Source organism: Rana temporaria, chromosome 3 (genome assembly GCF_905171775.1).
Source record: "Rana temporaria chromosome 3, aRanTem1.1, whole genome shotgun sequence".
Lineage (NCBI taxonomy): Eukaryota > Metazoa > Chordata > Amphibia > Anura > Ranidae > Rana > Rana temporaria.
Window position 1 is genome coordinate 214,210,523 of NC_053491.1, and position 13,022 is coordinate 214,223,544.

General features: G+C 38.0%; 1 protein-coding gene across 1 annotated transcript in view; it reads right to left on the reverse strand.

Moving 5' to 3' along the window:
• Positions 1-13,022, reverse strand: part of LOC120930418 (dynein heavy chain 3, axonemal-like) — a 530,045-nt gene that overhangs the window by 105,310 nt on the left and 411,713 nt on the right. Inside the window, exons 23-24 of the mRNA XM_040341605.1 lie at positions 9,900-9,976; positions 7,235-7,528 (exon numbers count right to left, since the gene is read on the reverse strand). Coding sequence (XP_040197539.1) covers positions 7,235-7,528; positions 9,900-9,976 — 371 coding nt within the window. The remainder of the gene's footprint in view (positions 1-7,234; positions 7,529-9,899; positions 9,977-13,022) is intronic.

Genomic DNA, 13,022 nt, shown 5'->3' on the forward strand with positions numbered 1-13,022 from the left:
TTTGCACATACTTACACTTTAAGCTTTTAATACCTAAACGAAACACAGGAAATGCAGCAGACAAAAAACTGTTGGAGGGAAGATCAATGATTAACTGATTGTTACTCTGGCACTCTACAAGTTGTTTCTTCAGAGGACCGCAATAACAAAAAACAGGTGCAGCCTTATGTACATCTGCCTCTTGAATCAATTGCTTTGTGTATAGCACCTCTCACTTTGGTTTATGATTATGTGTAAACAAGTTTTCGAATAGCAATATGTACTTGTTAAAGGAAGCTGGCCCTTTTCCATCATCAAATGACTTGAAATCATCCTTGCGCACAGGAGAACTCTACATCTCAGAAGACAGAATGGTTGGAAGAAAAATCCAATTCAAAGGCATAATGGGAATACCAAGCCAATTCATTCTTATAGGAAGCCTGTGTTATTTATTTACTGTGTAGACATTATAATCAGATTATGCCACACTGATCACTTGAATATATAACTACACATAAACAATATTCCGTTCAGAGAGAGAGAGATACTTTTAAAGAAGACTTGTACTAGGGAAACCATGTCTGCTGTTACGCTTTTCCTTTTAAAATCACAAAGCCGCCTTTAGGTTTGATACATTTTGAGATCTGGGACCAATGCAGTCAAAACTTTACTTGCATACTTGTTTTGGCTCAGTGGCTCATCCAGTATAGAATTCACTGGATTAACATGACAGCTGGCTAACTAGCATTTTCCGAAGGAGAAGTCAGCAATGGTAGTCTAAGTATTTTTCTGAGTACAGGTTTCCTTTTAAGGAGTTGTAAAGTCAGAAGGTTTTTATCTTAATGTATTCTATGTTTCTAGAGAAATCTGCCAACAGGAGAAGAGAGCAGAAGGAGTAAGGGAATTGTCTCATTAGTGTGATGCTGCTCCTTTATAGCCAAGTAGCAGGCTGGGCTGTATTCCTGAAATGGATCTCAAAAATGGCTCGCAAATAATTTGGAAGGTAAAACATTTTACTTGAGTATTTCAGCTGTGTATTTACAGTAGCTGCTTGCCTGGAGCTTTAAGCCTCACTCCAGGCTAAATATGAGCCCCTTTACTTTCCCCTTTGAGCCCTATATTAAAATTTTAGCGTACACTGTGATTACTGAGGAAATTAAGCCATTGGAGAACAGGCAGTTAGCAACCAGAGGCTTAAAATGGGCTCATAGTTATGGTAATTCTTTTTGAATGTGTATTTTTTTTATGCACTAGTAGGTGCGTGTGTTTGAATGGCAAATTTAGCATTTGACAAGTAAAGTTACTTTAGTAGGACTAGCTTTATTCAGACCCCTTTAACACTGGGGCCGCCTCAGCATTAGGAGTAAAGCACCGCTTTACCGCTGTTTAAGCGTCACTTTTCGGTCGCTAGCGGGCACTTTTAACCCCCCGTTAGCAGCCAAAGAAGGGGTTAAAAATGCCTGTGTTGCGGTGTGCTTTTTAGGTGCTACAGAAATGCTGCCCATTCGATGCAATGGGCGTTTTGGGAGCTCTGTATACAGCGCTCCCAAACCACCCCAAAGATGCTGCTTGCAGGACTTTTTCTAATGCCCCGCAAGCGCACCGCCCCAGTGTGAAAGCACTCAGGCTTTCACATTCGGGCGGCATGGGAGGCAGGTTTCAGATGCTTTACAGGCACTATTTATAGCACTAAAACGCCTGGAAAATGCAAAAACAATTAAGGTGTACTATAACGTATATGCATTGCTTTCATTTTCTTAACTTATTATGATTGTATCACCATAAATTTTGCGGCTCTATTCGGCTGCTAGCGGGGCGCTTTTACCCCCCGCTAGCGGCTGAGAAAGGGTTAAAACCACTGCAAAGCGCCTCTGCCTTTGCAGGTGCTATTTTTAGCGTTATAGCGCCCGCAAAGCACCCCAGTGTGAAAGGGGTCTAAGGGAATGCTATGTAATTTTAGGGGGAACTCCGTGCTTTTTTTGTGGGGTCCCCTATACCAGACTTGCATCTGGCAAAAGGGATGCCTTGCAGTCTGTTTGCAAACAGAAGTAAAGCAGCTGAAGCTGCCATTTGCTGACAATTTTATTGGCATTTTTTACTTTGTAAATGGCAGTTTTGGTGTACTTGGTTGTAGACATTGTACGAAACTCTGCGTTTTTAATTTAGCTCTTAAAACATTACTAAAGATGCTTTTTCTCCCAAACTAAATGTTTACATTTTGTTCTGCTTGGGTAAATGTTACTAGGACAGTGTCCAGCTCCCCATGCCATTTGTTTGCCATTCCCTTGACTATTAGCTGAGCAAAAAACATTCATTACTCATTTTTAACATCTGGTTAATTTTTAATTCAATGGCGTTTGGATACAGCATGTTCACCAAATCCACCCCAAACCAAATCCAGGTACATTTGACTCATCGCTATTGATTACATGTTTGTATTCAGAAAACGGAAAACAGCTTTACTTCAGCAAAGAAGCAGCAAAACAAAGTCTTGCTTACTGCAGCACTAAGAACACAATTCATACAGCAGGCTTTTTGCTCAGCATAAACAGATCACAGTCTGCTGAGTGAAATGTCCAAGTGTTCTCACACAGCAAACAGTATGTATGCTCACAGTATTTTTAAGGGATTGTCCACACTATGTTTATTTTCCTCATAGATAAATTCAGTTAATTGCAATGACACACAAAAAACAATAGTTTTTTATATGTCATATTCGCGCCAGAGTTCAATGTTTCACTGCGTTCTAGAACTGTGCAATATTAGGCAACATGTTTGCATAATATCGCACCTCTCTGGCCCTCCATGTCACTGTCACCTCACACCAAGCACAGCACACCACACTATTGTACAGTGATATAAAGTATGTGTCACTTTGTATACTCCACATAAGGCTGAAACAAAAAAAAGCATATCATGTGATGCGATAAAACATACATCACACCACCCCCAGCCACATTGCTCTGCAGTCCAAAACAGACTCTGGATTAGCATGCAGGCATGTGTGAAGGGGCCTTTTCACAGCCCATTCCTGTGGCTGTGAGACCTTCCAGCACTTTTAACAAGTCAAGTATCCTGTTGGTGGACCTCTGGAGTGAGGTGGCCAGGATGTGGTCCCACCCACTCTCTTCCACAGCCCAAGTGCCTGGCTCACGAGAGGAATCTTACACAGTATATATATATATGTATATATATATATATATATATATATATATATATATATATATATATATATATATATATATATATATAAATAAAAAACACTATTATTCTGTGTTCATTGTGGAAGAAAATAGCAAAGAAAATCCAGTTTGCTCCGTTAACATTTCAACTAAAGACTAAGCTGTCAACATAGCAATTTTCGGTGTTGCAACTGCTGCATAATTACAAGATCAGAGGGCACCTGAAATCTCCCATTTGCTGCTTGTCAACTACATGACCTCACACCCTGCCTCCCAACTTTTGAGTGTGCAGTGGGGGATTTCAGGCAGTTCATGTGCAGCAACTGTGCCTGGAACACGAGCCAAAGTGTCAAGCTTATCAAAATACTAGGTAAAGCTACATTTATTAACCTTGTATACAGTAAAATAATAAAGATTTCAGTCAGTCAGTCAGTTTTCTACACACAGCTAAACGCAAATGGTTGTCTTTAGGTCTAGATTTTTTTTTTTGCTGTGATTCGTTGGAACCCTTAATTATACATTAGTTGAATTTTACTAACTTAACCTTTTAATGAGAGAAGACAGTGCTTACAATATCCATGCAGTTGTCTACATAAGTAGAAAACATATAATATTTCTAATTCTTGGTGAAAATTCATGAAAAAAAGTCACTCGAATAACATCCAAACAGTGCTTAGTGTCACTTGTTAAATAGTAACTTAGGTGTCACAAGAGGTGTTAGCACGCTTCCACTCCAATGTGCCCAAATCCTCACACCACACTCACTAGATCAAAATGACTTATTGAATTAACAATAAAGTCAAAATGTGTAAGGGGCATCCCACTTGGTAAGCACCTCTCCAGAATTCCATGTTTGCTGGTGTCTCTTTAAGATCTCATCCTGAAGACACCACAGTTTATTGACGAAACGCATAGGACAGGACATCCAGTGATGCCACTTCCACTGTCTGGAATGCAACACTGGAGGGCACAGCAGCAATTCCTGGTGTAAACAAGAAATTACTCTTTGCTAATGTAAGTGTATTTGATTTTTCTTTTAAACGTATTTAATATACAATTTTACACTATGTGAAGCTTTCCCCCTTTCCTTCTTCCTGGAAATGTTGGGCATCCATAATTATCACATGGGATTCTGGAGATGTGCTTAACCAGTGGGATATCCCTTGTTTCTTTAGCACAATTTGACTTTCTTGTTTATTCAAAAAGTGCTTTTGACATGGTGAGTGTGGTGTGAGGATTCGGGGCACATTTGAGTGGAAGAGTGCTATCACCTCTTGTTGTGGCACCTAAGTTACTTTAACTTTTGTAACATTTAAGTTACTGTTCAACAAGGAACACTGATCCCCATTACTGTTTTCATATGTGTGACTTTTTTCATAAATTTTCACTCAAGCCTCATACACACAACCGGTTTTCCCGTCAGGAAAACTGCCAGGAGAGCTTTTGGCTGGGAAAACCGGAGATGTGTATGCTTCCTCGCAGTTTTCCCGTCAGGAAAACAGCCAGGAATCCTGGCGGGAAAATAGAGAACCTGCTCTCTATTTTCCAGTCGGGATTCCTGGTGTTTTTTTTTTTTATCTACTATTTACCTATGGGAAACACTGAGAGGCAGTGCCGATAGAGCATACATATGGCGGGGATTCCCGGCCAAAGCGCCAAGGCAGTTTTCCTGCCGGGTTCTCGACTTTCCCCTCGGTTTTCTCGGCAGACTTTTTACTGCCGAGAAAACCGAGCGTGTGTACAGGGCTTAAGAATTATAGAATTATGTTATATGTTTTCTACTTTTGTTTAAAACTGAACAGATTTTGTGAGCGCTATCTTCTCTCATTAGAGGGTTAAGTTTGGGATTTTTGAACATTATGGGGGAGATTTACAAAAACCTGGTGCAGAAAAAAATCTGGTGCAGCTGTGCATAGTAACCATTCTTCTAGTTATTATTGTCAAACCTTAATTGAACATGCTGAAGTTAGAAGCTGATTGATTACTATGCACCGCTGCACCTGATTCTGTCTGAACCAGTTTTAGTAAATTTCCTCCTAAATGTATCGTGGCAGCAGCTGTTTAGTGTTTTTCACATACATATTTTTTTTTGTCACTACAGTGCGGGTGAGTGGACATTAGATGCATTTCGGTTGTATGAGGCATAATAAAATATATATGGTAATTTGCAGTATGTGTCTGTTTCCCTGTACTTGCAAGCATGTCAGAAGAAACGTCACAGACAATGTGCTGTACATTTATGAAACTAGAACGATGACATATTGAACAAGTCATTACATGGCGCAGAATATTCTTGCAATAGTTCAGCTATCTTTCAATCACGACAAGGTTACTCTGCAGCAGACATACAACAAAATAAACTGGAAGATGAAAAATCTGAGTGATGTGACTGGATTTTTGTTGGCATACATGTCAAGAGACCTCTCAGCACAGCTGCAAAGAGAATTTCCCCTATCCTAGGAACTATCATTTCTGTTGACATTTTGATGATGGAGCATGAAAACAAGGGATCCCATTCTTTGGATTAGCATTCTCTTCTTTGTATTTAATATGAACCCTGCCAATTGCAGTGGACAAGATGTACAGATTAAAAGGTCACTTTTTATTATTTATTGCCCCAATTTTACAGTATTGTCACTGCTGTTGTTGGGATGTTTATGAATATATCAAGTAAACACTTTTTTAGGACGTTAAATGGTTTGGTTATAAAAAGACATGCTCTCATATAATATTTATAAAACAATTAATTTTTGCTCATAACGTTGCTGGCATATTTCCAGAATTGGTTTATGCTGTGATTTAAAACAGAATGTTAAAATGATCATAGTTTCGGTTTTATGACCAATTTTCTACTGTAAGGCAAAGCAAAAAACGTTCAACACTTTATGAGTATTTTACCTTGTATAATAAGCCTAAATAGGCTTTTGAAAAATCAAAGAAAGAAAAAGGTTCTACCCGTTTTCGGCCACCAGAGTACAGGGAGTAAGGAGCTAAATATTCACACTGGATTACTGCACAGATCTGGAGGAAATCCACTGTGCACCTCCAAGTGTACTGCAAGTGCACTTAGAAGTGCAGTCGCTGTAAATCTGAGGGGGATATGCAGGGAAAATTTAAAAAAAAATCTATTTTTGCTTGAACATGATTGGATGATAAAATCAGCAGAGATTCTACTAATTTCAGATCTTCCCCTGAGGCCTCGTACACACGACCAAGTTTCTCGGCAAAAACCAGCAAGAAACTTGCTGAGAGATAATTTTTTTGCCGAGGAAACCGGTCGTGTGTACATTTTCGTCGAGGAAACTGTCGAGAAACTCGACGAGCCAAAAAGAAAGCATGTTCTCTATTTCCTTGACTGGAATGGAGAAAATTGGCTTGTCGAGTTTCTCGGCGGCTTCACAAGGAACTCGACGAGGAAAACGATGTGTTTCGCCCGTCGAGTTTCTCGGTCGTGTGTAAGAGGCCTCAGATCTACAGTGACTGCACTTCCACTTTCAGTGCACTTGTAGTGCAGAGTGGATTTGCCTTTAGTAAATAACCCCATAGACCCCCATAGACACCAAAATTCAAGCAAGAATACACATGCTTCTTGTATTTACACAGTATTTGTTTTTACCTGCACTTCATCTTAAAACCAAACAGCATTTGTTACAACTTTGAATCAAGACACATATGGCCAAATCAGAAAGATTAATGTTGTTCTGCAGCAGGTTGACAAATACAAATATGGAGATCTTTTGTATAGATAATTATTAAACTAAACCTTCCTAGAAAATAAATTGCCATTATAAATTCATGTATTTCTTGACACAAGAGCTCCTCCTCTTCTCACCACAGAGCGCCTATTGAAAGCATTTTAACTAAGCACTGAATGCCAGCAACAAAGGGTTTTATTAGTTAACTAACCACATATTATTTGGAACTGAAAAGCATAACTATTGAAGTCACTAATGAATACCGCATTGATACCGGTTTTAACATCAATTGTCCTCCTTTCCAGTAAAGCTTTATGAATGTTGGCCCTAGACACTAATGAGCTTGTTGAATGCACTGACACAGTAAAAGAAGCCTACCTTTGGTTTATTACAGCCATTAAAGAAAGTTGGATTGCAAATTGGATCACTGAGGTATGACTTGAGCAGGTTTGCCCTTAGTCCCTTTGGGGGTTCATTGGTCATCTTTATTCCATATTGTAGGACTGATACAGGAAAATCTTGGGAGGGGTAACTAGTCAGCCATAAGCGAAAGCTAGACTTGGTCTTTTCAGGATCTGTGATCACTTCTTCACAGATATGTTCAAGCTCTGTGAGCCAACTTGTGGCCAAGTGGCAGTTCTGAAGCACGACCCAAGTTCCTTCTTCTGCTGCCTGCAATAATCGACCAATATTTTGAATAATAAGTTAACAAGCAAATTATTCACCTGTCAACAGATAAAATTAACAGTGAATCCCAAACAAGCTGGAGAAAACCCAAACACAATTATTATCTGAGAAATTAAGTTATACAGACTCCGTGACCTTTAATCAATCATCCAACTGTTAATGTTAATTCCCTGATTTAAAAATCATAGACATATTTGCATTTTAATGGCTATTAAATGAGTGTCATTGTGAAGAAATAATAGATGCTTGGCCTTTTGATACAATTTCTCTGTAATATATTTATGAGATATGAAAAAGTAAAAGAAAGTGCAAAAGTTACCTGCGTAAAATATTTCATATATTATTGCAGAGCTGCAATTAAAAGTAATTTGTTATGTGCATTGTGAGATTTATATACTCTTTAAAGGGGATATTTCACCAAAAGCAGTACTTTTACATTCTGCAGTTCACTAATTAGAAAAAGTAATATGTTTCCTCAAAGTCTGTCAAAAATGTAGTACAAAATTAACTTTGGGCACATCTGTGTTACATAATTGTCCATGCATGGTGGTCAACTCCAAGTTGCCTTCATTAAACTTTCTAGCAATGGGGTAGATTTACTAAAGGCAAATAAACTGTGCCCTTTGCAAGTGCAGTTGCTTTCGTTTTCCCCAGAGCTTAGTAAATGTGGTAAAGTCTGATTATCGGCATCATCCAATCTTGTGCATAATAAAATCATTAAAAAAAAATTCTTGGCACTCTTTTTTACATTCTCAACAAAGTGAGACTTTACCACATTACATTTACCACATTACTACTATTAGTGGAACTGCAATTTGCAGATTGCAACTGCACTTGCAAAGGGCACAATCTATTTGCCTTTAGTATATCAATTCCAATATCTCAGAAAGGGTACAATTGCCCTCACATTCCCATACAGCTCTCGTTTCCCTATATCAATGTGGATGATGGTTCTATATTATGGTTTACTATATCATTTTATGTGAGGCTATACTCAAACCTTTGCAAATAAACGCTAACAGTGAACAGGACTCGCAAACATGCTTTTATAAGCATGCTTTTTATAAATAGGTTCTTTTGGTAAAATAGGAAAATCCAAATTAAACTTGCTGCATTTGTTGAGATAAATATATTTTAATAACATTATGAAGTTCATCTCATTTACATACATATGATATCAGACATTTTAGTCTAAGCTTTGCTATGCTTTAATGCATAGAAGTCATAATTAAATTTTTTTTTTAATACAAGTTTTTTTCCCTAGAGCTGTAGATGAATTGTGGAAGCAAGGTTAGTTTTAAGTGGGATTTTTAATGCAAAAACAATTAAGGTGTACTATAACGTATATGCATTGCTTTCATTTTCTTAACTTATTATGATTGTATACTTTTATGTGGAGGACAGTGATACCTAACAAAAGTTTTTTAGTGTTTTAACACACTGATAAGTAAAGCATCTTATCTTACGTACTCAATTCTGTCAAGGCCATAATACACAAACAATATGTATGATGCCTGGGTAACAATTCATGCTAGTACAAACTGATGGACTGTTTTCATCAGACCAAACCAATCGTGTGTGGGCCCCATTGGTTATTTATCCATCGGTTAAAAAATGTGAAACTTGTTTTAAAATTAACCGATAGATACCTAACCGATAGAAAAAAAACGATCGTTTGTAGGCACTTCCATCGGTTAAAAATCCACGCATGCTCAGAATCAAGTCGACGCATGCTTGGAAGCATTGAACTTCGTTTTTTTCAGCACGTCGATGTGTTTTACGTCACCGCATTCTGACACGATCGTTTTTTTGACTGATGGTGTGTAGGCACGACTGACCACCAGTCAGCTTCATCGGTTAACTGATGGAAAAATCCATCAGACCGTTCTCATCGGATTGACCGATCATATGTACAGGGCATAAGTCTTTTGTTATCGTTTTGGGTCTCATAAATATCCCACTTACCCTGCTTGGGTATTAATTCACTGATATTTAACTCATCAACTACATATGTTTTTACTTTTTTCTATTAACACAATTGGCTTGATTATAATAGTTTACTGCCAACACGTATTGATATGATAGTTTACTACATTTTCTGCCGATGTTTCTGGATTGAAGTAGCTATTGTGATTACCGTATGTCAAGGTGACCTTTCTACTTTGATGAACCAATTTTTCTTTAAAAAGACTAGACTGTTTATTACCCAAGCCACTTTTTTATTATGAAAAGGAATAAAGGAATGTGGTCACTATTGCATAGAAAACATGTTTTTTTCTGTACACATCTTTGTGTAAGTGCCAGTCTCACTACAATATCTCCCAAGCTTTTGCTTTAGCACTTTATAGCACTTTACCTTTTCAATCATTTTTCGAGCAATAGGACCTTGGCCTTGGCCCAGAGAAATAGTCTGAAGATTAATACCGCCCATGTCTGAAAGAAAAATATGCAAGTGTTTACATTTATGGGCAGTACTTTGAAGCAATGAGGTTCAGGATAAGAAAAAAATAATAATTGTACATTTAAAACACAATAGCCACATAAGAAAGTACAACCCCACATTGGTTTTATAGCTGCTAGTTTGCTTAAAACAAAACTCCAAGCATACAGTATATATATAAAAAAAACATATCTACTATATACAGTATATATATATATATATATATACACACACACACACTATATTATCAAAAGTATTGGGATGCCTGCCTTTACACGCACATGAACTTTAATGGGCATCCCAGTCTTAGTACGTAGCGTTCAACCTTGAGTTGGCCCACCCTTTGCAGCTATAACAGCTTCAACTCTTTTGGGAAGGATATCCACAAGGTTTAGGAGTGTGTCTATGAGAATGTTTGACCATTCTTCCAGAAGCACGTTTATGAGGTCAGGCACTGATGTGGATGAGATGGCCTGGCTCGCAGTCTCTGCTCTAATTCATCCCAAAAGTGTTCTATCGGGTAGAGGTCAGGACTCTGTGCAGTCCAGTCAAGTTTCTCCACACCAAAATCACTAATCCATGTCATCCATGTTTATATTTTTGCATACATTTATGTCTTAATTCCAGAACTCCCAAAGTGGTAATAAAGTGCAGTACTGGAGGATGCCGGAGGATCTGCTGGAGGATGTTAGGCATTAATTGACCATTCTATCTTGCTAAGAGCTGTTAGACCTACAGTATCTGTTTACACAGGGGTCATTGTAATCTGGCAAGGAGCTGCAGTGTATGTTCTTACACCAAGTATTCTTTGTTCTATTGGTTGGAATCCTTTGACACATGGATTTTTTAAACTCAACCGATTTTTTGGGGATTTTCTTTATCTATTATTTACTATGGACTTTGATTATTTTATTCACAAGACTTTTTTATATACATAGATTATGTCACTTATGTATATTTATAACTGTTTTAATTGAATCAGTGCTTGGTTATGGTTCATCTTTAAATAATGACCCATGTGTTTGCAGTGTGTTCTTTAGTAACAGATACTCTCAGTAGCACAAGGTAGCTGTAGAAAAAAAAAATATATATTTTAAAATGGTCTGTCTTGACTGAATTTGTTCTTTGACAAACTGTGCTGAATAAGGTCTACTTGTGTCTTTTTATTTTTATTTTCCAGTGGATAGAACCCTATTAGCAACATAACAAAATGGACATTGTATGTGGGCCAAAAGGTAATTAACTGCCATCAAACCGTCCTGTACTAGTTACAGCTACCACTTAAAAATATCACATAAACAAGCATCCCAACAACCTGACAATAAACCAAGTAATAGCTGTCAGTGCTCTTTCTTACAGTATGTGCAGCATCTTTGGCACAGCAATAGGAAAAAATGTTTACTGTTAACGAGTGGTAAAATGTTACACCCCTTGACAAATCCAGGACATAGCCAAGAGTAACAATGCAAAAGCATACTAAAAAGATCAAATTGGGGAGACTGAGATTGTGAAATGATAGTTTATGCCGACTAAATTGAAATGTGATTATTTGGCTTGTTTTCATATCCTTTCACTAATAGCTAGCAGAAACTTGGCAGCTTGTCAGAAATAATGGTGTTTCCATCACACAAATATGTAATTGACTACCACTCTTGCTTCTCATTCTAGCCTTAATTCTGTAATACTGACAATGATGTGCTGGCTGCTACTTTTTTTTACATTCTGCATTTCCTTTTGTTTACCTTGAAGGTTAAATCCAGCAAAATAACATTCATTTGCACCTATTTTATGATTGTTGAATTCAGTCATCTGATGAGGCCCCAAGTGAATATTTTGCTAATGTTGCTTATTTGTAAAGGAAGAGATGAGGGGCAGTTACAAATGCTTAGTTCACTATATTTGAATAGAAAATACAAAAAAAAATACATACTGTACACACAAGCCTATAAGGCCTAGCATATTTATGGCTTCAATAGGACCATAGAGCTGTATACAGCTGGAAAAGCTTGCAGGAAGCCTTTCATAAGACTCAAGCTGCATGGGAACACCCTTAAGAAAAAAATGTGGTTTCCCATGCAAAGCATATTTTCTTTAATCCCCCAACTTCAGCAGTATTTATTTTATATTATTATTATACAGGATTTATATAGCTCCAACAGTTTGCACAGTGCTTTACAAAATTACCTTTCATTCATTTCTCTACTGCTCAATTTGAAGCCAAAGGAATTATCAGGTACCTCTGGGTATGTCATGTAACTCATCCATGAGACTCATCCATGAGACTCATCCATGAGTGTTGGACCAATCAGTGCTGTAACAGGAAAGTTCATAGCTCCAAGCTATAGCTTGTTGCTTTTACAGAGATTTTCTTTCACTCCCAGGGGTTGGGAAGAGCAGTGAGGGAGTAAAACAAAGGTATGAAGATGCTACCGTGGAGGTCTAAATTAAAGTGACTCTAAAGAGCCTCAGCTCTCCAGGGACTCTCCCTCCTCATTTACTGAAATAGCACTGGAAGCCATTGGATCCCACTACTCTCAATCACAGCCAGTGAGGCAAAGAGGAGAGAGAGGGGGCAGGGCCGAGCCACGGCTCTATGTGTGAATAGACACGCAGAGCCCTGGCTTGGGAATGAGTCTGCTTGGGTGCCCCTATTGCAAAACCGACTTGCTCTGGGGGCACTTGGCAGGGGGTAGGGGCCAAAAGTGCCAGCAAGGGTCCTGATAAGAAGAGGACCGCTGTTCAAAACCAACGCACCAAGCAGGTATGACATGTTTGTTATAAAAAAAAGAGAAAGCCTTTAATATCACTATATTGCTTATCTAAACCAGAAAACAAAGATATTATGAGAGATCGTAGGTACCCTAGGAAAGGAAGTGTGCTATTTTCAGGATTATCAGGGGTAAATAAATGGAAAAAGACTGAAAAAATAAAATTAATACAGCCACCACATCAAAGGAATGGCTTCATTATAATTTAACCACTTAAGGACCAAGCCTGTTTTTCAGACTCTGTGTTTACAAGTTATTTTTTTTTGCTAGA